A 27569-nucleotide genomic window follows, 5' to 3' on the forward strand; every position below is an offset into this window, starting at 1 on the left:
TATAATGTATAATTCAGCACCATTTCACCTCGTCATTCCATAAACATTCCTTATACTCGCACTTTGATCAGCCCTGGCCTAGAAGATGACATCTTTGACTATTAGATTCTCACCTAGCTTGCTGATCAAATCACCACGGGTAAGTCAGCTAGCGACTCACAAACCGGATGAAAACACACTCATGTCTCCAGAGAGGGGGGGGGGGGGGGGGTTATGTTGTAACACACGGAGGTCACGAGCAGGCGAGAGGCTGCGTTGCCCGGCGGGAGCAGAGAGGCATAGCGGGATGGTCCTGCTGTAGCCCCCCCCGGTGGATGAACGGGAACCGGGGGTGGGGGAGCCTGATCGCTGCTACGTTAGCCGTGTTAGCTTAGCTCTGCTGTCTGGCGCAGCTTGGAAAGCGGCTCCAACTCCTCTCACCAACTTCCACAGTGTCCGGCCCAAAGTGGGACCACACACACACATACACCGGAACAGCCTTGACTAGCAGTTAGCCACGGCGGCTGCCATAAACAGAGACAGAACAGCCCTGCAGTCGCCTACGGTCACAACGTTATGTATTAAAGTACAGCAGAGTGAGACATGACTAAGATGATGTCATAGGCGTCCTACCTTTAAAAGCAGCCGCTAACGTGCTAAGCCGCCGCGTGCCGCTGTACCGCGAGACGTCAAGTCCAACTGCGCTACAGTGGATTCATCTGGAGAGCAAAATAAAGACCCGCTGCCCGACTGTACCGCACGCGCTGTTGCTGCTGACAGCGCACTGTTCGCGACGCTTTGGCGACATCTGCAGGTCTTGTACGTTATAGCACCCTACCGTCGACTGGTGATGTTTCTTTAGGTCAGAGGTTATAGACAGCCACATCTAAAGAGTTGGTAGCAGTTCAGCACATTGCTCAAGGGCACTGCAGCACCACAGCTGTTATCTTACCTCTGACATGGAAAAGTTAAAGTACATCAATAATTACTGCTTCAGTTAGGCAGTAATTATTGAAAATGAGGGTCTTGGTCATGTCCTCCATTAACGTTTCACCACTCTGGCTCCAAACCATCAAACTGTTTCCATGCTTTAGAGTTGAATGAATATAAATGCCATTCTGACCTGTTGGTACTTTTTATATGCTGCATGGCACACAAATGTTGAAATGGAAACCAAATGTACCCTTTCAGTAAAATTACAGATGACAAATTGGGTGCGCATTTTTCAGGGTTATTTTTACATTCCGTTTCCCCTGTGGTTTGGAAAACCAACATCGGTGGGCTGTTGTGCCCTTTCCTTTTGGTATCCACAATTGACCACAAGCTTAGCAGGTTCATAATTAGTACACCATGTGTTTTAAGGGCACTGCTCACAGCTGTCTGGGGAGCTGAAGGCCACACCATACATACGTACTGTGTCTATTGGTAGATACTGTATAGTCCCTCCAATGTCCAGAATACCACAACTCTGAATGCTGCCCAGAACTAGACTGAATTACATGAAGGCAACTGACCAAATCACTGCCAATACAAGAATAATGATGAAAGAGGGTAGCAGGCGGAGTAATTTAACAAACACGACTCATTTAATACAATGACAAGTACTGTGTCGCTCTGATGGGAATGTTATTTAAAAACACTGGAATAAAGTGCAAAGTTATTTATTATTAACATTTTATTCAAAAGGAATACAGAAAACAATATATTACATAAAATTGCTATTTAAAGCATGTGCAAATTCTAAATTATATGTATGTGAATAGCTTTTGTGGAAGGCAACCTGTCACAAAGTACCGGCCAAACCAGATTATAGATGTGAATCCAATAACCTCAAGCAATCTTGGCCATTTGTCCCAGAGCCAGGAAAGGAAATGGAGATCTAATTTTCTGTGACTGGAACAGTGATTAACACCATTTTACCATGGTAACCATACTGAGCGGTTCTGGCAAGCTGCCGAACACAAAGCGTATCAGAAGAGCCTCTTTTTAGCATGTAATAACAATCATTAACCATCTTAATGTTGCTACCCTGAAATTGGTACATCTGGAATGCTTGGAACAAGTCTTGGGGGTTGCTAGGAAGTCAACACATGGCACGGACAAAAGGCCACCATGCAGGTGGCCACTATGTTACAAGTAGCCATCGCCATAGAAACAATGCGAGCACAGAAAGTACAAAAATGTCAGGAAGTGTAAATAAACTTTGTTTTGTAAATTAAATTTAAATTGACTAAAGACATTCCTGTGTGACTAACTCAAACTAAACCCCAATGTATCCAAGTGGTACTGGTTTTCTAACAAGGGCCATGGCAACAGCAGTGTTACCTTGTGACATGACTCAGGGCTAAAGGCAAATGCCAGATCCAGAGTCAAGTGACAAATATCATTAACTCTCCGAAAGGCAGAGGAGTGGACACTAATTGTGCACCAGTCAGATCAAATCATTCACCTTCAGGCACAAGCATTTCAAGGGCAGCCGAGGACACCTGTGCCTTCACCAGCATGGATGGAAGGATCCAGACAGGGCCGGGCTGGCAGAGCACAGGGTCTGACATCTCAAGATAATCAGCTAGAGTCTACATCAGTTCAATGTCTTCAAAGTAAGATGAAGAGGACAGGTTCATTTCATGTGTCCCTTAGCAGTGTTTGCCATTTTCCTCTCCATCACTCACTTGCCCCATGACGACACATCGGAAGACATCGCTAGCCAGCCAGCAGGAGGAGGTGGAGTAGGACGGAAGATTGTATATTTAAGGCAAAGCCTCACCGGTCAGCTGAATAACGATACTTCTACTTGTTTCTGACTGGATGAGCAGCAAGCCAGCGTGGCTGCCTGCTGTGCTCGGCTTGAATTGCACGGGTAGCTTGAGGTAGTGCTGTGATCTAATGGGTGGGGAGGAGAGCAAATATCAACAGATAGACAATCATATCAATTTGCAATTATGCAGCATGCACTTGGACAAAATGTAAAACTGAGAACATGTAGAATGCAGATTCATGCATCTATATGGATATTTTCATAAAAACAAAAGCACTTAATGTAAAGTTCAACAAACTACAATGGCAAAACGAATTAACAGATAATGTACCAAAAGGAAATAGTTCTACAGCAGCACAAATAGAATGGCATGGGTACGTTTGGTTTGGCGTAGATGTGGTGGAAATGAGAGTACATGGTACGTGTCAACACATACCAGTCTTACAAAATGCCCACCTAGAATCTCCACACAACACACACAGGACTGGGTTAGGTTCAGATTGTAGAGGCACATTGGTATTATAGGTTATTTTATGGGTTGTTTTTGTAGAGAAAGTAAAAACTTCTTCTTGATCTGCTCACTGTGTTTCCAGTTTCGACACTGCAGAATATGTGCGTTTCCTGAACACTGTCCCACATCAGCAGAGCACAACACATCACAGCTGGTACCTGTGGCCACCAGGCAGCTCATCCCACAAGCCTTAGTTAGGCAGAGCAACAGCTATCCCAGAGGCCAGGACTAAATGCTGCATATAGCGACACCATCCTCCTTGTGCCAACATCGCACAGGAGGCCTCAGAGAGAACATTTGCAATAGGTGTGGTACAGATCAGTCCCGATGTGAACACCAAATTGTTCACAATAAATTGTTACCCAACTACGCAAAGTGAGAGGACTGTAGGGAGGTTCTGTAATAAGGACCGTTCGACTTACCTGAGGGAATATTTGGAATGCTTGATGTGGAAAGGCTCCTTAGGGTTTACAAATTTCAGCTGCAAGTCAGTTAGAGAAGCCACACATCAAACATCAAATCCATGCACAGCACATTTGCAATTATTAGGGGTTATAACATAGATAGAGATAAAAAATTCAGTCATGCATTTGCAACAGTAGTATGCAGTAGCAGTATAGACAACATAATCTATTATGTATGTTGTTGTTTCTGGTGGATATTCTTTCATCTTTGTAATACACTATACACACTGTATTCAGAGGTACCTATCTTTGGTGTGCCATGTTTGTGTTCGCGCTTAGGATTAGACATTCAGCAAAACAGATAAGATGAATCATCATCTTTCATACTTATTTACTTACTCACCCCCCCCCCCCCTCCATTTCTGTCTTCATAAGAATAAAAGATACCTCACCTCATGCATATCAGACGAGTTGTTGCGAATGTTGACCTTCAGAGTGCTGGACTCGCCGACCCGCGTGGCTGGGAAAGTGTACAAATCCTGTGGAGAATACACTTCCCTCCGCACAGCCTCCTCCTGGCTGTGAAGTACAAACAGGGAACCACTTTATAACAGATTTCGACAATTCAGCAAACGCCTGTTCTTACTACACAGGAGTAAAGAGTCATGTTTTCACTGTTTTTCATTATGATTTTACACTGTAATGACTGTGAAACACTGAATAATGGATACTTTAACCCCTCCCCCTTTAGGGAAAAATTGTAATTGCGATTGTGATTTGATTTGAGATTGCAATTTCTGAAAGTCAACCTTCAGTCAAATATTTACAGTGTGCTTGATTTGAAATTTGATGGGGCATTACTGCATTACACTGCATTATGTATATCCTAAAAAGCAGGCCATCTGCAGGCCTTTACGCTTGGCTTCAAATAGTGATTTTGATTGAAAAAAGATGAATCGTTAAGCCCTAATTGATACAGCGGCTTCAAAAGGGATCCTTTACTGTGGCTGGCATTACACAGAGTTTCCTTTTATACAAAACAAATAGTACATTTCCCCACGACATTCTAAAGAATATCATCATGTCATTGGCACTCTGATGGGACAGTTTGGTTTAAGCATGCTTGCCAGGTGGGTAGTATATCTCATTTTAGTTAACTAGACCTTACCTGGTTTTGGCTGTTGAGGCTTCAGTTTTCTTCTTGGTCTTGACTGTGGCCTCTGTCTTCACCAGAGAGCAGTCTCCTTCCGGTGGTCCGTCCACTGGCCCAGGCTTTATACCCTTTAGATACACACAGACAAAATGTTACAATTTTGGCCAGTGGCCGGATGGGCTAATGGAGCTACCATCTCCATAGGACTGCTGTTTAACTGCTGGTTAATGAAATGCAAAGGCATTGCAGAAGAAACCTTTGGCACTTCATTTGAACACCATTTAAGGAACATGACAACAATAACAAAACCATTACTATCACAGCCACTTAACATACTTATGTGAGGTAATATATCTGGCAACCCACTTGCTGTGTGTGCTCTTAAGTTAACTGAGTCTGTCATAACACTTCACATTACAGCAGCACACTCACAAAGCCCATAGGCCCACAACAGCAGGGTGCCTCTCCGAATCATCACACAATCCATTTTTAATTCTGTCACCGACACTACAAAGTGATAGTGAAAACAATACCATATGTATAAATTAAAAATGACAACAAAGGCAATCACACATTAAATGCTTAAAATGAGCAAAGGTAATAAAAACATAATCTACTGTTTTCAATGGCCATGTTCACAATGACAGCTTTCAGGAGTGAGTACCAATTCATTTGAATGGTGAATAGAATTGTTTAAGTAAACATGAAACACCTGTTTAACTATATATTTCCCTATATTGATCAAAACACCACTCACAAATTAGTGAGTTAGGGCAGCACCAGTTTCACTGATAGAGTAAGGCACATTTTAGAACTGGTGTGTGTGTCCAGACATACCACAAATATATGCTGTATATTTCCAAAGTAAGAGTCCTCGTCTTTTAAACTGTGGCATTTGTGCCATTCAGTTCAACAGTTCAAACTATTCCCCACTGAAGTTAAATGATCCTGTTCATCACTCCTCACCGTGCCACAGAGCTGAAAGCGACATCTGTTTTTGTGTTGGGGCTCAGACACAGGATGACACTCCAAGTCCCAAAACTGGGCATAGTCCCCTCTGTCCCTGGGTAAGAAGGTAACAGGCACCTGATAGAGGAAAGACATGTTTGAGTAAATGGACAGAACTTTTTTTAATGATAAAAATGCTAGTTAACATCATAGCTGCAGACGTAAAAAATGCAACAATTATGTTTATAAAATAAGCAAACATTACTGAAACCAAAGTGAGGTCATATTGTGCTATACAAATAAAATTGACTTGACCTGGCTGCCTGTGACAAGGTGCTATAATAATATAATAATATAAGTGCTAGAGTAATTATAATCATCCGATACCTGAACTGAAATAACAGAATTAATAGCGCAATAACTCTAATAACTGCAGTAAACTAAATATTTTGTGCAATGTTTAGAATGACTTTAATATTTATACATTCTCTTTGGACAGGAGAAACTACCTGCATCTTCTCGTGGGCTCCCAGAGTGCCCGACACCCTGGAGCATCTGAAAGCAGTGTAGGTGACCCTGTACACATCTGCAGTGTTGTCAACCCCCTGCAGAGAGAACAAGTGGGTCACAGATTCCATCAAGAGCACCAGGACAGGGTTCCAATTAAGCAAACAATGCCAAAGTCATGTGAAACTTCATAGGAAAAAATGTAAAATCAACACACCTTGACATAAGGCGGAGCAAAAGATGACAAGTACCATCTCACTTCAACTTCCCCATTTTCCGCTTCCAGATTCGCCTCTGAAATGGGGGAGAAAGCATAGATTATGGTTTAAACGGTGTGGAAATGACACACACAATACACAGCAACACTGTGGCTGTTTTTCATCTCTAGCCCAGCTGTCACATCAGACATCATTACATGTGTTATCTGTGTTGTCTGTCTTACCCTACCACAATGCATACTGGTTATTCAGTGACAAATACCGGAAAATGTAAAAAAGACTAAAGTGCTTAATCATCCTTCTCACATGAGTGAATGAGTAGGTTTAGATGACAGTCTATGCTGTGTGGCCCGATCTAAAAAAACATGTCGGAATGGCAAACGAGAACATGATACAGGTCCACAGGCTGTGTGGTGAGATGCCATCAGTAGCAGCTCAGATATCAACGAAGACCTCTTTGACACTTTGTCAAAAATGCATCTGTATCCACTTCCCTGATAGTAACCTAATCGATCACAGCCTTTATTACACAAAGTCTAATTATCTGGACATCAATCTGATCACTTTTCTGTTCTAAACAACACTAAAACAGTGGCCGATGGAATGTACAAACCATCACTGCCAAAGATGGGGGTTACAGATCATTAAACACAATATCATACAGCACCCAGACAAACGGGGCATATTAAATGATGCAGCAAACTCCCTACCTGATGTTTCCCCTGAAAGAGTGATGGGGAAGATGATGGTCTTATTGCTGATCTCCACCAAGGTTTGAGGTGTGTGTGGGGTTAGCAAGGGCTTGTTCGTAATCCTGGCCACAGGCAGCAGGGGCGAGGCAGTCTGAGGAACTAGGGCAGACAGACTGGAATCTACTGGAGCAGCAGACACATCCAGAGCCAGGTCCCGGCGAATCTGAACCTTGATGAACTGAAGCGATTTGTTTATTGCAGACTTTCAGCTCACGCATGGTGTTATTAACTCCTCTATTACAATATGAATTAAGTCAAGGTTCATTATGGACTCATCAGTTTTGATGAAATTTACAAAAAGGTACAAGTTCTAGATGTCCCATACCTTCTGTTGACCATCACACTGGACATATATATGTCCACTCCATGGCAGAAGGGAAGATTTGGTTGCTAGTGAAGGGTTGGGGCTGATCAGAATCTGAAGGTGGCATCTTGGTTAAGAAATAAAATGAGACAAGATTATTTGGTATGATGTTTAACATTCAGTGAGAGAGAGTAGTCATTTTCATGGTGGCAATTTCTATTTAGAAACACTCAATGCTAGAATAAGCTTAGCTAACAAGGTTTACTTAATGACCATGAAAGTTCAGTGTATTCTTACTGAGGCTCGATAACTCCATGCTGTGGGGTGACGGTGAGGCAATGAGCAGGCCAGGACAAATCAAAGCTCAGCTCTCTGGATGTGTCATTCCGAATTTGAACTTGACTGGTGGTGGATGCATCGTCTACAAAGAGCAACAACAACAAAATACAGAACGCCAGATATCATTTGCCGAGTCTCAAAACCCTTATCAAGATTCCCAATGACGCTCTAAAGAGGTGAGAGTAGGATTCAAACTACACTCACTGAGGGTGGGAGCTGTGAGTACAAGCTGTTCTGGACGGATGGACCAGGATTCAGACTGCCTGTGTGCTGGCTCTGAGGTCTGTGGGCAGCAAAACAAACAAACAACAATCTACATTTAAAATATGTTAGACTTCATATAGGGAAACACTTTTGTCTGGAACCCATCTAACAGAGAATGCAGCAAAACAATCAACATACAGTAAAAGAATATTGGCCATTAAAGAGGGTTAATTGAAAACTGCTACCTTCAGGGACTGTTCTGCCACTCTCAGTGCTGGACCCTGTGGTCCCTTCACTGGTAGCACATCCAGGGACACGTTGCCATTTGCCAATCCACTGGGAATCACACAATGGGATTACACAATACATTGAGTTAAATCAATTTGGCACTACAGTCATTTCATAGCTACAAAACACAACACAATAAGACTTGCATAATCACCTTCCTACAAAAGGTACAGCTTTTATCAATTACTGCATGGTAATAAGTAGGACATATACAGTAGCACAACATAAAATACTATATATCTTATGCATTGATGGCATTAGTACTTTGTCATTAGCTTACAGTGCAAAACATTTTTATGTCTGATTTTAGCGTTTGCCTTTGTTTACATTTACATGAACTACTCAATGCATCTTATTTCTCTATAATTTGAAATGCATGTCATTACGTGTCTGTTCCGTGTCTAGCAGAGGGCAGCAGCAGCTCTGAGTGGTCTTTCTCCTCAGAGCCCGTGGAGTTTAGACTGCCAAGCAAAGACACAACCACCTTACTCATGTTCCCATAGAAGATGTGGGCCTCATTGGGCCGCTGAGGTAGGTCATAGGCTACAGGAGAGGGAAATACTTGATTAGACAGAACCATCAGAAGTTTTACAGCAAATCTTGAGGCCAAAAAAACATACAGTAAGTGGGTATTAGGCACAAATGCCTCAATGTATTTCATTGAATAGCGGAATCATAGAGCATTGAGAAATATGAACGGGCAATTGGTGAAACATTTTTTTTAGAGGGTTGACATTAGGAAATATTTTTTATCTTCTTACTCTCTGTGATATGTTCCTCTCCCAGGAACTTCTCATTGAAGTCTATGTTTTTCAGCAAACTGTTCTCAGACAGAGCCTTTTGTCCAGCCTCTGGTTTGCTCTGAAGCAATCTGAGGGAACAAAATAACAAATACAATACACTGAGAAGGGGAACAAAACTAGTATTGTCTGAAATACACAGCCATCTGGCATGTGGATTATTAAATGAGCACTTTAAATAATCCATCAACATTGTGCTATTTGAAACAGTGCACCTTCCATAACTTCGGTCAACAGCAGAATCACATAAAACGTTGCTTTGTGCTAACTGATCACGCAATGGAAAGCAGGTTACTGTATGGAATCAAAGCGCTGATGGATGCAAACAACTTCACTTTCTCTATAATGCTTCAACTGATTGAATGTTTGTTCTGCTGTTTAAAGACCCACATTGAATTGAAGTGGCATCATACAATAACTCTACATCCAGAGAGCTTGTATTGTTATCCTTCAGAATTTTGAGTGATACTTCACCAAGGGACAGTCAAATTACTTTAATACGATTAAAAGCAAAAGCTAAACCTCTGACCTCCTATATTGCTGCCTGGAGACCTCATCACCACAAAACAGGCAGAGAGTAGCTAGCAGGGCACCAGCTGACTGACAGAGACTCTGCTCTCTCTGGGTGGACTTCATCATCACTGTGATCACCTGAAAACACATTGTGAGAAGGTCACATTCCATCATATGTTAGAGTTAGAAACAGGAAGCCAGGCAAAGTAAATCATTGTGCACGTGGATTTTTTTTATAGATATCCAAAAATAAAATATTGTGTTTTGTGCAGCACTCTAGAATACATATTCTATGAACTCTTGAAGTGCTTAATAGAATTGTGAAGCCTCTCCTACCTCTTGTGTCCTCTCCTTCAGTACAAACTGGGATGGGGCGATGCTGATGACAGAAGACTCCACACGCATCCGGGTCTGCACATCGGAGAAGGCCATTGCTTTGATGAAGGCTGCCCTGGAGCCAGTGTTTCTCACACACAGACACACCTTGCTAACGCGACCGACGGCAATATCGGTCAACGTTGCAACATAGCCATCTGACTGCTTCCTTTGGTCCTCAAGGATGATGTTGCTAGTGCCACCGTAGCCTGACAGAGGGATCTAAATCAACAAAGAAAGATATTACAACGTTGAACAGTCAAAATCATTGAAAGCATTACAAATCAGTACAAATCAGCCAAAAGCAAGAGGGGGAGAACAGAGTAGAAAATGAATGCAAAGTTTTGCTTTCCTTTCACAGGTAAACTTGTCTAGATTGCAATAAATGTAACATATTGTATGTACATGTCGTTTCCAGAACCTTTGGGATACTTCACCATTTCCCAAAAAAATATCCAGGCTTGGAAAACACATTTTCTATTTCCATAACTTTGACATTTTCATAACCATAGAAATGCTTGAAGTAAGGTAAAAAGGAAGGAGTTGTGTTGGAAGAGAAAGATTTTCATAAAATAGAAGCTTGCAGTCATTCTGAGCAGAAGAACTGTGAGGAGGATAATCAGAGGAAGAGAGATGGATTACTAGTAAAAAAGGAAGCCAGACAGAGACTGAAACGGGGCCAAAACAGTCATATCTTTACAGTGAATTTGATCCCTGGCTGTGAAGGTCGGACTCCAGACTGCTTGATCTCCAGCTTTGCCAACATGCAAGCCACCCTGGTGGGAGCGAAGAGCAGGTGGACGGTGACATCCTCTCTGGGACGAATGGACAGCTCCCCGTGTCGGGTCAAACGCTCTTCTGGACTGAACAGACTCTGGAGCTGAGAGACAAATAATTATATAAAGGCACACAAGAAAACATGTTTTCAAGTGTTAACTTAAATTTTCTTTGCTTTTTGAGGTGGGACAAAAGTAAAAATGACAGGTGACATGGAGATAAAGCACACAAGGTGATCTGTTTGTTGGAGGAAAATGGGTTAAAAGCCTGGTAAATACAGCGGTGGCATCTTAACAGTCAAATTAGACAAAAAGTCCTTTGATTTGCAGTGCACATAATGGAAATTAAGTTTTACAGGTGATTTTAACTGATAAGCATACACACACATACATACTAAACAGGCACCAAGCAGCTAAAATAGTTACACATTTGTCAAATTGTCATGATGCTCTTTGGCAGGAAAGAGATGAAGGGGGTGACAAGCACAGCAGTGTAGGGGAAAGACTACACACAATCCACATAAGATGGATAATGAAGAGGCAAAAATAAATTAAAGGTAGGTTAAAGGTAATTGTAACCCATACAGGACACGGATGATCCTTGCCCACTTTTACAAAAAGACATTTTGGTTGATCTACCTGAAAACAGTCCTGGTCGTGACCACGGATGAGTAGGCGTAGTTGCTGTGTGGCGTTGGATGAGTTGTTCCGTAGCACCAGCTTCTGTTGGCTAAAAAAAAAAGCAATACTATAAATGCCTTAACATCTGTGCACACTGAGCAAGAGAGAAATGAATTCTGTGTCAAGCTTGCCATGCTATACAAAGTGTGTTTCTTATTCCTATAGTCCTGTGTTGTGAGAGATAAGGTGGGCAACTTAATTTCTTTATTTCTGTAGGAAAGCCAACTCAAAGACAGATATGATGTAACCCTTTAAAAGAGACAAAATCATGTGTAGGGTTTTCAAAACATAAATAGTAATCTGCATCATCTCAAAATGGTTTTTGAGGAAGAACAATCCCAGTAGACCCTCTGTCCCTTCTCATGAATAACATTAGAAAAGCATTAATAGAATAAGATGGACCACCGAGCCTTGGGTTTATTGATCGTTTTCAAATGAAAAATTAATATCTTCAAATAGTAGTTGTTTCTGTGCATCCTCCTACTTATTTATCTGCTAACTTATATTTAATAAAATAATTAAAAATGTTGCTTACACAGCTCTTCCAAGAGTGACCCCTCCCCAGGCTACAAACTGTTTATTGGAGAGTATTGGGGGAACGTCGCTGGCCAGTCCAGAGCCATAGACAATGGCAGGAGCAATGGTGGCTTTCCCACAGTCCTCTGGGACCACCTCTCCTTTCAGGGTTACCTCATACTGAGGGCCTGATGGTAGCACCAAGATGGTGAGAACGCTGCAGGACAACAACAACAACAACTATAACCATGTTGATGCAATGAGAGTGCAGAGACATTTTTTGAATATGCAGGAACACAATACAATACAACTTAAATCTCTACTCAAGAAAAGGAATTATTGCAGCAATGAATATATACACACGGCACATCGGCACACATAATGTAGAATTTATGAATAACATAAATAGTGAAATCAATAAAATGTCTTAATGAATACCTTTCTCTGAATTTCTTGTTACCCTGTGCTTTAAATGAGACCACAATGCCTTGCTCCTCTCCTACTGTCAGAGACAATTCTTCAGGTGTCACTGAGAAACAGTCCAGAGCGACAGTGCTCTACATAGAGGAAATAAAATAATGAGCACAGTAGAAAAACAAGAACAAGACGAAAGTGTGTGAGGCAAAAAAGAAGAATGTAAAAAAATTCAGAAAACAAAAACAGGAGCAAAATATCAATGAATCTCTATTGTATGTGGCACAGTCCGAGTTGAAAATGTCATAGAGGCTTACCCAAACCACAGATCTAATAAGAAAAGCAAAGGTCAGAATTACCTTGAGTTTCAGCTGCACGTCAATGTTTCCTGCATTCTTTAATGGCAGCGTCTGTTGACTAGATTTACCCAGTGGAGCCGACAGGATCACAGTCTAGACAAAAGAAGCACAAAAAACATTTCACTGAACCGCTACAAAGGAGGAGGATGGAAAGGCATGTTGTCTAAGTAATCACAGAACGCAAAACCTGCAAGAATAGAAATTTAAATGTGTTCACAGGCGAACTTCGCTGCAACAGATTAGTCAACAGCAAACACCTAATTACATTTAATGCAGTAGTAGTAGTTTGCCAATGCAATATACACAACCTGCAGGTCCTTTGGAGCATGGACCCTTGCAGTTCCAGACCTGGCCCTTAGGAGAATACTCCTGATCACATGACTAGGACCAGGACAATCCACTTCTATGTCCACCCGACCGTTGTATTCATCGGCTGGGTCAAGCTCTCCTGTTAAGCAAAACCAAAGGTTTGGGTTGGCCACACATTATAGTTTGACACATATTATTAATTATTGTTGTCGTGGATTCTTTGAATATTGAAAAAAAAATGTATTATGCATGAAATGACAGATGCAGAGTTCGAATGCCTTAAATTTGAAAACAGCACCACCATTTACATATTCAACCAAGGACATTTATTAATAATTCAATCTTACCTGCAGAAGTAGAGTACTTCTGAGGCGCCTTGAAGTGAACCCAAACCATGAAGCTCTCTGGGTTCTGACAAAATATAATATGTAAAATTTACCACATGAATGTTCTAGCTGCTCAGTATTGTCTTGAACGGTCTAAGGCCATGGTTACACTATTCCATTTCATGTGACTTTCATGTGACCTTTTCTACTGTAGTATCCGATAGCTGCAAGTGGCATAGTGTAAGAGAGGGCAGATTGCATTTTAGTCGCATTAGGTTCAGATCTGCCAAACCACTACAGGAGGTGGCCTAGCTCACGCCGTGGTCTGATTTGCTTGTAGTATAACCGCAGTGTGACATGACAAAACTCATTCACTGGAAACATTTCAAGAAATCACATTGAGTGTCACTCCAAAGGACTACATCCATTTATGGAAATCCATGAATAAAAGCCAATGTCCAAATTGTGTTTAAGAGACTCTTGAGGATTTTACATTTGGCCGCAGTTCACGCCACTGTGCACAGCAGTTCCAGTTATTTTCAAATATTGCGCAGGATAATTTCATCAGAACTAAGCAGCTCACACACAGCTCACATTGAACTGTCGATACTCGATCTGTCCTGATGAGATCGGATTTTTCAGATTTTCAAATTCCAATTATAGGAGTCGCATGAAAAGACTAATATAACCACAGCCTAAGAGATTGACCAAATACAATTATTATTTCCTCCAAATATCACTATGATCACAGAAACGTAATATATTCACAAGTCAGAAACGGAATAAAGGGAATTATTCCGTCATCACAAAGCTTTAGTGACTCAAACAGCTCTCACCTCTCCATGGCATACATGCATCACATGATTCATTACTGATGGAGAAGAAGACACTTGGGTCACGTGTTCCACCTGTCGTGATGCCTCAGATGTCATGGTCACAGGGTGCTTGGAAAAAGTGAAGCATCGCCATGCTGTGGCGTTCTGGAGGGTAGGGACAGAAAACACATGAATACACTATGACAGCAATAAATTACTCAGTATTATTCATAAGCTACTCTTACATTCATAAGCTGCTGTTATATTCACAGGCCATCTTTGCTCTCTCAGCAAGCTGTCCATATCAGTAAAGGTTAAGTTTAGGTTAAAAAAAAGTAATGAGTGGACTGATTGTTGAGTGGACTGTATATTATGTGTTGCAATTACTTACTAATTGGTTCAATATGACTGCGTTATGCATTTTCGGATAAAGTTCATTGGTGACTCACAGCACTGATGACCAGACGGATGGGCACTGTGGCACGAGTCCTGTTTAGGAGTTTGAGTGGGAGGGATTTGGCACTGCCTCCTGGCAGGTCTCCAAAATCCAAAGAGCCAGATTTGCTCACTTCAATCTGAAATTTAAAATGAATTTGAAATACTATTTAGAATGTGACAAATTTCACAGGTCATAACCAACTCTTACATAGCCTTTAAATGAATTATAATAATAATAATAATTATAGTGCTCAGTAGCAGCCTGAGAGATGCCATATAGATTAAAAAAAGATGAAAATGTGAACAAGAACCAGTGGGCCTCACCTCTAGATCAGGATTCTCAGCTATGGCAACCAGCACAACTCTTTTGGCAAAGATACTGGCTCTGGCTGCCACCTCTGATTCAGCAGAGGCTGGCCATGAGCATACACTGAGAACATATTGGTAGACTCCGGCCTGTGGCGGGATAAACAAAACCTTCTGGTCCTCTGTAGTCTTAGGGCCAATGATGGTCTTGTTCTTCACTATTAATGACTGGTAAGGCAAGCTATCCACCTGTAGGGTTTGCGGAAGGCAGAAATGAAAATGAAATGAACAGGTTTTTTTAACCAGATACGTATGCAACCTCTGTTGATTAATGTTAGTTATATCATGTATGAGCAACTATGAGATTTCTGTGAAGGTTCTCAGCCAATCAGGTCATGGTATTCAATCCTAGGCAACTGGATTTACTAGTCCAGTGGCCTAAGATCACTTTCCTTGAGCAATTATGACATTATACCTTCTAAAAATGACAGGAAGTATCAGTGTAAATGGATAAAGCAACCTCTGCTTAAACCAGCTGTAACTGCTCACCTTCTCTCCATCAATTGCCAGGCTTGTGACAGTGATGGACACTTGTTGCCACCTCTCAGAGGGGTTAAAGAGGCTGAGGGAGGTCTGTGAGGCAATACCTACGCAGCAGGCATGAGGGAACCGCAGCTCTTCTGGCACCACCACTTGAACTAAGGATAACATTAGGAGTTAATTAATGGAATTATTTCCAAATGTCGCTCCTACATACAGAACTACATAACATAACTTTCAACAAAGTTGTCTTCATGTCATACTTTTTGTTATCATAAACATTACAAATCATTGTGGCAAAACCTTCCTCAGAGTGAAGCTGAACCTGACCAAGAAACTCCTTAATGTGCTGTCATCATTTTTGTTAATATTTTGTCTGTTTTTGTTTACTCTGATGTGTGTCTGTGATTTGCATTGTGTTATGGAAAATCCTAATAACAAAAAAAATGAATCACTGTAGCAATAACAAAACTGACATGAAACATGCATTGTTCTCTAAGTCCCCACCTATATAACAGACTCCTGGCCAGAGTGAAAGGATCGTGATAAGCTATTTTCTTGGAAACATTATGAATACTGATACCTCTAAGTTCCTCGAGACCATCAACCAATGCCTCTACACCATGAAGATTGTAGGGATTTGCCATCATTCCCACGTCTTGTTGGTCCTGATGTTGTCTAGGTAGGTGATACGACCCAACAGAAATCCCCAGAGGCCCTGAAGCAGGACGGCGGTGTCTCACCATTATGTCATTGTTGGGTATGCCTGAAAGGAAATTGTCAAAACACCACATAATATTTACTAAATATGTCTTTGGGCTTGCCATTAGTTCATTGTTTGGCAAAATTCAACTGTGGTTTTCATGAATTAAGTCACTTGTGGCGAAAAAAAATGTTATCAGACTTGCCTGATGACGGCGCACTATAGAGGCCGTTTCCCGTAGTTCCCATTTGATAAGCATTATGATGTGCTTCAGGTCCAAAATACTGCAGAGCCAGCTGCGAATTGTAGACAGAGTGTCCAGCAGGGAGGGACTGTATACCACCTTGATGGGGAAGGTCAATTAAGCCAGTACCATGTTGCTTAAAGCTGGAAAAGGGCACATAGTGAAGTCCCTCTGACGAGTAGGAGGAAGGTATGCCGAGGCTTGAGACTGAGCTAGCAGTTCCCCATTGCTGAGAATTCTGAGTCACTGCTGTGCCATTGGATTGCTGAATGTTCGGATTACTGCAATAGCCCGAGTCCACTTTAGAGAGCTGCCGTGCCCTGAATTCAGTCTGGTCCTTGTGGTGCCTACAATCTGCTGGAGGGTTGCTAGTTCCATCTCCAACACAGTGGCAGTTCCATTCACTCTGGCTGCGGGTACAGCTGAGAGCAGAATCACTACGTGATGGCTCTGGGCTTTTACACTGGTGTTGTGGTAGTGGGTCCATACTTTTCGAATGATGTGGTTGCTGCTGGCCAAGACTTTTGGGCCTGTCGAGAATATCCAGGTTGGATGGTGCATCCATTTCCACAGGTGGAGTTGGACTGAACCTGATGATTGTGGTGCTCAGTGCCATCGTGCAATTATTCTGCGAAGGGCAAAAGTTTAAAACAGTTTAACTAACAAAGAAAACATTGAAACTTTCATTGTTTAGACCAAAGAAAGCAGCTACACCTCAAACTTAACATACTCTTGATCAGTTGGTATTATGGCTATAACATTACTGCGTATATCGCCATATCGTGTCAGGGAGCATTTCTGAAATTACAATAATAATCTCCTGGCTGTGCAACCAGCCACGCAATGCATAGTCAAATTCTTACTAATTTAACTTTTGACTAATGTGAAAATTCAGTAATGCCCAGTAATATATTTGGATTTGTCTTGCAGTACCTTTTGTTTCTCAGGAGAAGGTATGACAGTGCCATCATTCATTGAGATGTATGTGAGCCTGCTGAGACTAGGGCTGGAACAGGTAGACTGAGGAGAGAGGTGAAGAGCTGGATGTTTCTCTGACATAACAGCATTGGAGGGTGGAGAGGATACCGTTCTGGGAAAAACAAAACACAAATTCTTGACAATGTACAAAGTCTGTCAGCTGCACACTACATTGCATGTTTTGCATCACAACAAACTGCATAGTAAATACTCTAAATTAATGTCAAAGTTCTCTTCATGTCTAGTAATATGAATGAACACATACAAATAGGTAACAAGTCAGTTTGAGATACAGTACCCATCAGCACTGGGAAAGGAGGTTTGACTTGGCGAGGAGTGAGTGAGAGGAGAAGTGGATGGCCTGAAGTTACACTGCGTCTGCTCCACCTCCATGGGTGGCTCCGAAAAACCCTTCAACATATCTGAAAATGTGAACAAAAGGCAATATTACCATTAATGCGGTTCACAATGATGTATCAAATGGCTATTGCATCACCCAACACGAATAACTACAATTTTGAGAGTTATACTAAATAGCAAGATATAAGAACATTTTTTCTTGAATCACTATTTAAATTGTAACAATCATCATCAAAGGGTTTTCGGTAGACTGGAAACAGTTTGTTTAAGTCAATGAACAGCATATATGTCACTTTGATTTCATCCAGTAAACCAACCGGGCTCACCTGATGCACAGTCTGCTGAAGGCTGGGGCATTTGGCAGGAGAAGCCAACATGTGTCTCCCCTGAACTACGAGGTGGTGGAGCTGCAACAGCATCCCTGGGTGTTGGTGTCCCCTCTGGAGAAGTACTGGGCCAGGATTGCTGCTGCTGACCTGTAATACTTTGAGACGATGGAGAAGAAAATTTGGAACAAGGCAGGCCTGACTGTCCTTTCCTCCGTACTGGGGTAGTTGTTGGCAAGTCAGAAACCTTAGTACAGCTGTTATTGTCCGTTTGTGAAGTTACTGATGAAGACTGATTGTTGGATAGTCGTGAGTTCAGCACTGCCTGCTTAGCTTCATCTTCTGTTGACATTTTGCCTGAGGTACCACAAGTTTTTGAAGCAACAGGAGCCTTGCTATAACATTCAGCAGTAGTAGCAGTGGCAGCAGCATTTTTGTCTGAGGCCAGAGACCTTCTGGCAGAGTTGAATGATGCAGACCGACGAGGAATCGAACTTCTTCTCGAATCCCCTTTACGTGGAGAATGGGACACAGAGGTCGAGTTGTTAAAAGGTGTCTCTCTTGTTCGGTCTTTCTCCCCACATTTTGTACTCTCAGGCTTCTGTTGAGGCTCACTATCGCATATCCGAGCAGAGTTCCCCTGTTCCAGAGGATATCCCATCTGGGGGATCCTTTGAGAGCTGTAGAGGCTGTTCGCCCAGCCGGTCATGTCAAAGGTAGTCTGTGCTACAGAGGTGTCACTGCTGCCAGACAGATCAGTCTTTTTCAGGTACTTCTCCATGTCAAAGGCACTTAAGTCTCCGACATAAGTAGACTCCTGGTTCTCCTTAAGGTGGATCTAGACAGACCAAAGAAACAGCTTTTATGTTTTATGGTTTTCTTTTATGTGCAATGTAAGGTGATGGAAACTTAACTTAATTGGCAATAAAAGCTATTCTGATTCTGATTTGGATACAATTTACACAGCCTGTGAATGTCTTCTTAAGCCTCACATGTTCATCCGGGTCTTCCTCTGTGATGGTAGCTTCAGGGTCAACAGGTCTGACAGGCTCGGGTCGATTCCTATTCCTACTCCTCTTGGACAGATCCATGATCATGGCAGCCAGCTGGGACGGGTCAGTGCTCATGGATGCATCAGCAATAGCTGAAGCAATGGTGCTGATACTAAGCATCACATTACTGCTGCTGTTAGCTGAGGTTGATTGAGAGCCAGAGCCCTCAGTAAGGTCAGGCAGTGCAACAGGATCAGTGTGGCCCTAAAAGCGGAGCAATGATGATACGTCAGGGGGACATACAACAATGGTCGCATTTCTACATAGTAATGTTTAAATATTGACAAAAACCTCTCTACCTCCTTTTCACTGGGTTGTGAATCAGTATCGCCTTTAGATGATGTCCTTTCACCTGGTGCTTCAAAGGTTTTGTCCAGGTCCTCTGCAAGAAAATTATACTCAAAAATCACATTTTATTTGAAAATATAAACAAAACACAGCAGAATTCAGGTAATCATTTTTGAATGGTTAAATATGTTTGAATGTTTTGAAATTATTCTTCTTCAGTCTCTGCAATAATGGACACAGACCTGGGTTGAGAGTATTGTCTGCTTCACTGAGGTCCATGGTCTCATTGTTGTCTCTGGGTGAGAAGTCTGAGGGCTGAATCAGGGCAAATGGTTCTCGCTTCTCTGGAGACGTAATAATGTAGCCAAATGAGGGCTAGAGGGGAAAAAAGGATTTGTAATAGAAGAATTTATATTGTGGAAACAAAAAGCGTGTATTCAACCTCCTCAACCATCCCAACATTATGTCAAGAAGGGTGTCCAAATAAAAAATCCACTGAGCCTTTCAGACTTACTCCAAACCTGATTTTAACATTGCAACTTTGTGATTCTGACTATGAAAAGTATAACACATTCTCATTTAAAACAACAACCAGGGAAAAGCTGTTTCACTGACCCGTTTAATGCCCTTTACATCATCACTGCCGAGACAGCCTAGGGCTTCAGACCGTTCACTAAAAAACTGCCCTAATGAGAGCCGCAGGTAGCTTGGGTCCCCCTGTTCAAACTCCGAGGAAACCTGGGAAGACCTCATTAGGACATGGCTGCTGATGGGGGCCTTCCATGAAGAGTTGATTTGACTACTGTTGATTGTTTCAATCTGTTCTTCCTGCAAGGGGAATCAAAATGTTCAAACTGCAAACTTAAATAGCTTCAAAATGAACTCAGCAGGTAGAGCGTTGCATACATGTATGCAGTATATAGACAATAGAGTGAAGGGAGATTGTATACCTGCATGAATTGATGCTCCTTCTCGAACTCTTCTTGATCCTTAATGATCTTATCAATAGCATCACCTGCAAATGAGAAAAAATGGATATTCACCTGCCAAGGCTTTTTCAGAACACTCAAGGTTGTGTACTTTCCTGCTTTCTGCGGGTGTGCCAGGGTGCGCCTGAGGCTAAGTGTTCCGCCATAAAAAACAATCAGAAGTTGTGCTTGGAATATGTCTGATGAAATGTAAGTCATTCGTGCCCTGACACACCCTTGCACATCACACAGCCCTGACAACATAGCATTAGGTAATAGTATATAGGTAATGAGCAGTTGACTTCTCACATACAGGGGGGAACAAAGTCCTCAGAGTGAAACTGGTCATCATTCTCTAGTGCTTTCCCATCCACTTCTTTCTCAAAGGAGGAGAAATATGCCAGGTCTGTCACCCACTGGCCTTTTTCATTCTGATACACCACATTTTGAGTGGCATTCAGACCTGGTGAGACAAGTAATGCTGTACTGTTAACCACATTAAATAAACAACCCCACAAATCCTAAAATTCTACCCAACTAAATGTACAAATTTGCTAATGATGCAGTAATTTGTAACTGCTACCATACTACATTTTGTACTAAACGTAATTGAGAGTAATAACTTCTTTTAGCATAAGAGGTAAACATCAGATCCAAAGGTAACAACCTTGTTGAAACTCCAACTTTAGGCTGTCTGGACAATGGGTCCATCCATCATCTGAATCTTCATGGTGGAAGCTCTGGGAGAAGTATTTGGGTTCTAGTGAGGTGGAAAGAGGGTTGTCATCCTCACCAGCACTGTCCGAGGTCTCGGAGACAGTAGCATCACCACAGGGCCCTCCCCTTAAGCCCAAGGAAAGCCTGGCACCATCAGCTTCATCCATACCTTCATCATCTGAATCTTTGTCATCACAGTCTGGGAGAAGGTTCTGAGGAGGAGGATTATCAGGGCAGAAAAGCTACATAGTCTGCATGTAATAAGGCCATAGAAATAAGAATGATGTCTTTCTAAGTTTTAATGATTAAATATAAATAAATAATTAAGAATTGAATAATTACATACTGATGTTATAATAATTACTTAATTTACAGCACATCACATACTGATTCCACCTGATCTTCACCACTGTACAGCTTTACTGTACCGTGGAGTGACGGAAGCTCCCCTGGGAGCCTTGTCGGTGGGTAACTGTAGAGTTGTCTATTTCCTGATATCTCCTATGTCCACCGGAGCCATCATTATGTATAATCTTAATCATGCAAATCTGTACTCACCAGTGCCTCCTGTCGGTGCAGCCCCATACTCCAGGTGGGGGAAAGTCTGTGAGTACCTGTAGAGAAGCTAGCCTCCCCTGTTCCTACAGGACCTACACGGTCTCCCATCTGCAAAACACACACAGACAGGAACAGCTTCTGAGCTAAAAGCTGCATAGTCTAGAAATGGCGCACAAAGTGCTGAACAATTCAGTGCTCACAGATCGACCTTCACCAAGGATAGCAGTCAAGCAGGTATAATGCAAATGTAACAGCCAATAATTAGAAATTACAAAAGACTAAAACCTACCAAGGTGAAGACTGTAGTTCAGAGTAGAGCTAGTTCAGAATCAGCTGCCATTGGCTTCTTAATTGTTAATCACCAATACACAATTGCAGTAAATACATTTAGCATGTTCTATATGTTTAAGCATAAAACTATTTACATAATATACATTTCGTGAGGATTTATTTTTACATTTAAAACTGCATAAGGTAAAAGCAAACTGAATTAATGACTTGGTTTTAAGAGTATGTAACCACTTAAATACCATACACTTTGGGAAGGACTTACTAAGAAGCTCTGGTGCATAAGTATATTCAATTTAATCTATAATATGTTTCAAGTTCATTGTGTTTCCAGAAATAATGTTTGACGACAAGGTGTCACATTTCTACCTCAATATGTCTGGAAAGGTTGTTCCACCCAAGTCCTGGGAGATGGCTCAGGTCGTTGTCATCTTCTCCAACTCCGCTGCTACCCACAATCCCTAGCCCCCGCAGCATATCATAGGTGGTGGGGACAGTAGTCATTGGAAGAGGGATGGTTGAAACTCCTCCATCGTTTCCACTTTCATCACTCCCACTACTCCCATCCCCACCTCCTCCATCACCTGACGATACACAAACAAGTGGTAATAAGATTAGAGGAGTAGGTTTGCAGGTAGAGAGCTACAGTTTCAATCCATGGGCCTGTTGGAGTCTAATGTGTCTATGTAATGTAATGTAATTCATAGAAGGACATGTTTCAAGTATTTTAAAATTAGAAGAAGCCACATGTAGAAGTGTTCTAATTAATGTGATTTGTGACACCAGTATCTCATGGAAGTGACAAAATGTATTCATCTTTGTTGACTTCTATGAGGTAGGAAGAAGCCTCAGAGAGACAAAACGTAGACAAGATATACAGTGCATCATAGAGTAAGATGCCATTATTTAGAGCCGCCTATAATACCTGTGACAGGAGGGTTTATGACTTGTCCCTCGGCTGATCGTCTGTGTTCAATGCCTGACAGAGATGGAGCGCTGCGACCACTGAAAGGCTCGTCATCGGAACTTCCTCCTTCCAAACCAGGTCTGAAACTGGGGCGGTTACTTTCTCCAACCTAAACCAACATGCAGACAAATATACAGAAAAAATAATATATCCCATATGTACTAATAAGAAAAGTTGTATTATTTCTGTTTCAGGAGTATCAAGGTATCCAAACTACTAAGTCCTAGTTCTGACCAGTTGCCTAGAAGTGCTGGGCAGCAGAAGTCTTGTCCTGGTGTTGCTATTCCTCCTGGCAGACTCTAGCTCGTCCTCCGTGTCCTCATCACTGGCAGGACAGGAGTCCATACCTGTAGCAGCTAGACGCACGTCAGGCATCTGGAAACCCTCCTGAAGTAAATGTACAAAAGACAGTTAACCAGGAGAACACACACTTATTAGGTAAAAGGCCAAGCAGTGTTCTGTCATGGAACAGTTTACTCAGCATGGAAATCACTGGTTCACTTTTTGTGTGGGGTTAGGGCTGAGGTTGAAACTAGATTGTATTTTAGATAGGAAGGACATATCTACACCTTCTCCATTAGGAAGTAAATGCATCATATGACATAAGTGTGCACACCTGATCATCATCACCACGGAAGGGGTGTCTGTAATGTTCTGGCTCTGCTGAACTTGAGTTTGAAATGTCATCTGTAGTGCCTGGCAGTTCCTAAGAAACATTGTATTAAAGAAACAATAAATACACAATTGATGGACACAAGTGTTTGTGGCAATGCCAGTAAATCATCAGTGATACCAAAAGGAAGAAGATAACACTTACTGCTGCAGGAATCTCTTGACCCTCCACTCTGCCTCTCTGCATGGCAAGAGGAACCAGTTTTTTGAAGTACAGCTCCAGTTCATCATCAGGCAGGTTGTTTAAATCAATGTCGTCATCTGGTGATCAGATGCATTTGTGTCAATTCCAAACATGAGCGCATGTTTCAATCATTAACAAGACAGACGTTTATTCATTGCAAGCACAATATCCAATATAATAAGTATACAATGTGCAATACACATTTCATACATTGCATGGATTAAATTCAGGTTGTGGAAGCTACAGGTCCTACCTGTGAAATCACTATTCATGCTGTCCACAGACATGAGCTTCTCATTGGCCAGGAAGCTGGAGTTGCTGCCACTGAAGTGGTCGCTGTTGACATCCTCACTCGGCAGGTTGTCCTCCTCAGCCGTGGTTGCTGAAACCTGAGCATGTGGTTTGTTTGTAAATAACTGGTTGAAATACATTGTTTGTGACAAAATTAAATTAATAAACTGTTTGTATTCATATCAATCTAGTTTAGAGCACTTGTTTGGAAACCTGGAGCATATGTAGATAACATATTGACAATGGGTTGTGGATTAACACAGAGCAGTGAGGAGGCACAGTGACTCTTTGAAATTTACCTTTGCATCTGTAATATCTTTATGTCCAAAATGGGTGAATGTCAGGAGCCCTGATGACAAATCTATCAGAAGAGACAAAGAAAACAAAGTTTAACTCATTCAGAAGAAGACATTACCTGATTATAAAAGCAATCCTAAAACATAATGAAATAAAATAAAGAACAGATAACATCTGTGTATCCATACTGAAAAAATTAGATGAAGCCGACTTCCAAGAATTCAGACTGGTGTTAGTTTCACACTAACATTGGAGTTGCACACAGTGTGAAATGTGAAGTTCTTGTATCTACCTATGTTGAACGCACTTATTGGAAGTCGCTTTGGAAAAAAGCGTCTGCTAAATGACCGTAATGTAATGTTTGTTTAGTGATTAGCATAGACTAGTAGCTCTGGTCCACTAAAATTCAATCAGCCCAAACTGACTGAGTTTTTGTAGCATTAACAAAATTATCAAAATGTCTATACAGTGATTTTTTGCCAATATATCTCTTCACACATAGAACACTTCCAGCAGAGCTCCTGAGCGCCAATGAGGGATATGGTGCCGCATGGAAATGGTATATTTAGTGACTCAGACAAACAATAGAAAGCGCAGATCAAGCAGGGAGACAGGGGAGCAGTGGGTTATACTGGGGTGCTTTGAGAAGTTTAAATAAAGGTTTTGAATTTTCAAAAAATGGTCATATATGTGTTGTAACAACATGAGATCAAGCTAATCAAAGCTTTTGTTATCTGCCAGTGAGGCAGGTACAAACTCCAGAGCCACAGCCAAAGCCTGCAGGGTGTGAGTGTGTAATACCAAAAAGGAACACTTATAATATAATTTCCATTGCAGCAGGGTAAGTGCTATGTTGTACCTATGAAGTTGAACAGGAGTTTTTACCTGGTCCAAGTTCTGTGGGCTGGCCTGGCAGGGCGCCTGTCCGTCTCACAGGAAGGCCCAGCATAGAGCTGTGAGTCCTGGATACACTGTCATCCAGATGAATCTTTATTAGCTTGTCTGAAAGTCGATGCAATCTGAAATCCTCAGCATTGTCCCTGTGATGCACATATGAATAATAATAACATGGAGGTCAACAAATTTTAACACTCGTTATGACATTGTGTATGACCACAAAAGCTATAGGAACTGTTTAAGATCCATAGATAAAATAAACGTTTATTAGTGCATGAATGTTGATGAACCCGTCAAAACATCAGCATGATGGTCTGGTTTTTAGTCCAAGTGTCATTTCCTTATAGAAAAATGTAGTTTTAGCTTAAGTCCGTTTCTCTGTATCATCAGTGTGACTTATAAGTGCAGCGACAACAGAATACAACTAATTTCTAGGAACTGCAAAAGGGCATTTAAGTTTTAACTCACTTCAATGACAACACAGCAAAACATGCATCACCACATTGAACAACAAATGTGTATACTCACAAGTCCTCTTTGAAACTGAGGGCAAACCTGGGCTGTTCTCCCACAGATGAGTTGGCTTGTTGCACTTGTCTGCCATCCAGGTATGAAGCCTCAAAAGAATCACCTCTGCAACACATGAGCACATAATGTAAGGTTCATTTAAAGACAACTACACGCAACGGTAGGTGCCAATATACTGATTATCAACTTCCTCTGCCTTTTTCTGGTAAATCTAGAGGTTTCAAAGGCTGCACTTTCTCTTTACAAGGTGAACCAGCAACTTTCACAATGCGTTGATGTTTGGTTCCAAAAAAAAATACTGTAACCTCCACATTTCAAAAGATTATAGACAGTATTATATTACGCCCTGTATGATGTTAAGGAGATGATGCACAAGTATTATTACAAGAACATCTGCCCAAACCAGCAGCATGGTCCCACCTGTTGTCAGCTCCAGCTCTAATTTTAGCCACAGTGGAGGCAGCCACGGGAAGTCCTGGGCCTGAACCCAGCGTCACATTCCCTAGCGTGGCTCGGGCAACCGTGCTGTCCAGAGAGCTGCAGCAGAAACTGGGGAAGGCTTCATTCTCCACGTTGAAAATACTGTCAGCCATGTTGAATGAAGTAGGACATCAGCCAAATGTGGCTTTGCTTCAGCTCAGGTGGAGACCATTTGAAATGTCTAGGAATGGAAATTGAGTTTAAGCATGTTAATAAAACTTGCTGCGAACTTTAGAAAATATAAACATGACTTCAACAGACTATGTATTAACAGTGTGATGTGACTGCAGTCTCTATATGAAATCCAAGATATTTTGCATGAAATAGTCAGTATTCATAGCTAAAATATTGGATTGTCAACATTGACACAAACCGCAGTATGGGATAGTTATAGAAAAGTTAAAAACTTTCAGCCCAATAGTTTCGTAGCTTCTGGAGCTCTCTGATCAACCTGACCAATTAGCCAATCAGGCAATATGACTTATGCGCTAGCTAGCTACTTGCTAAAAACAATAGTTTGTCAAGCTACACGGACGCTCCAAATACAACTCTTCACTCCTCGATAACTTCTTAGAGGAACATATAACAACAACATTAATGGCCACGTCTATGTTAAGTAGTTAAACCAGCTCACTATCCCACGCAAGTCAATTAATAAAACAAAACTGTTTCGTTTCGACACGAAGCTACTTAAACGGTGACCCAACAACACCTGGAGTTCAGCTCACTCACATTCAAGCCTGGGAGCCTAGAGTTCTTCTCCTGCTCGGGGTTCGTCTTTATAAGTTAGTGTTGAGAAGGTGCGAGTTGTGTCTAAGTTAAAAAGTCAACTTTTCTAACAGTTGTCCGTTTCATTAATAATGTAAACCGAGTTAAGCCAACAATCCGAACTGTTGCGTTCAAGCGAGTAGCGCCCAGCAGCCACAGGAAGCCCGCGCGAGCGTCACGTCGCGAGGACGGCCCCTTAATAAATTTACTCTGCTCCTATTGGGTAAGAAAAATGGGCGGGAGGAAGTTGTGAAATCTGATTGGATGGAATCCACGTCAATCTGCTTGGCTTTCAAACGGTTGAGAGAAAATGATAAATAGCCCATTGAGTGTCCCTATTAGTGGAAGAAGCAGGGTAATCATTTAAAATGGTCATTAATTCCGTAGAAATTGCATTTAAACAATATAAAAAACGAAATGGACAGAATTAAGCCTACTGAATCTAGCCATTTTAATGCCTCATTCAATTT

The 27569-nt window shown here is 41.7% G+C and overlaps 1 protein-coding gene across 4 annotated transcripts; it reads right to left on the bottom strand.

The window, feature by feature from the left end:
* cep192 (centrosomal protein 192) lies at positions 1–27277 on the bottom strand. Of its 4 annotated transcripts, XR_012964625.1 has the most exons (52): positions 27064–27277; positions 26272–26512; positions 25852–25956; positions 25312–25466; positions 24429–24490; positions 24092–24227; positions 23800–23915; positions 23599–23688; positions 23217–23369; positions 22941–23091; positions 22385–22599; positions 21728–21835; positions 21120–21381; positions 20766–20915; positions 20435–20499; positions 20100–20312; positions 19727–19859; positions 19496–19578; positions 19137–19400; positions 18145–18982; positions 17757–17880; positions 17414–17570; positions 16442–17108; positions 16117–16299; positions 15543–15691; positions 15012–15242; positions 14699–14824; positions 14271–14414; positions 13456–13519; positions 13108–13247; positions 12800–12892; positions 12465–12583; positions 12046–12243; positions 11469–11559; positions 10754–10933; positions 10015–10275; positions 9695–9816; positions 9127–9236; positions 8752–8908; positions 8323–8413; positions 8078–8156; positions 7832–7955; positions 7556–7661; positions 7189–7408; positions 6478–6554; positions 6263–6358; positions 5772–5891; positions 4821–4933; positions 4105–4231; positions 3671–3729; positions 613–2862; positions 1–539 (listed from the first exon to the last, which is right to left on the bottom strand). XR_012964625.1 is itself a non-coding variant. In XM_076160692.1 (51 exons), exons 2-51 carry the CDS (start codon positions 26442–26444, stop codon positions 2730–2732), a joined length of 8007 nt encoding a protein of 2668 aa, XP_076016807.1. In that variant the 5' UTR covers positions 26445–26512; positions 27064–27277; the 3' UTR covers positions 1–2729. The 4 variants fall into 4 exon arrangements, 3 of the variants coding, with proteins under 3 accessions (XP_076016807.1, XP_076016805.1, XP_076016806.1); XM_076160692.1 differs by having other exon boundaries at positions 1–2862; positions 21246–21381; XM_076160690.1 differs by having other exon boundaries at positions 1–2862.
* Between the last annotated feature and the right edge of the window lie 292 nt (positions 27278–27569).

This window comes from Genypterus blacodes, unplaced genomic scaffold (genome assembly GCF_046128005.1).
Source record: "Genypterus blacodes isolate CSIRO-AG114 ecotype Tasmania unplaced genomic scaffold, CSIRO-AGI_Gbla_v1 ptg000107l_1, whole genome shotgun sequence".
NCBI lineage: Eukaryota > Metazoa > Chordata > Actinopteri > Ophidiiformes > Ophidiidae > Genypterus > Genypterus blacodes.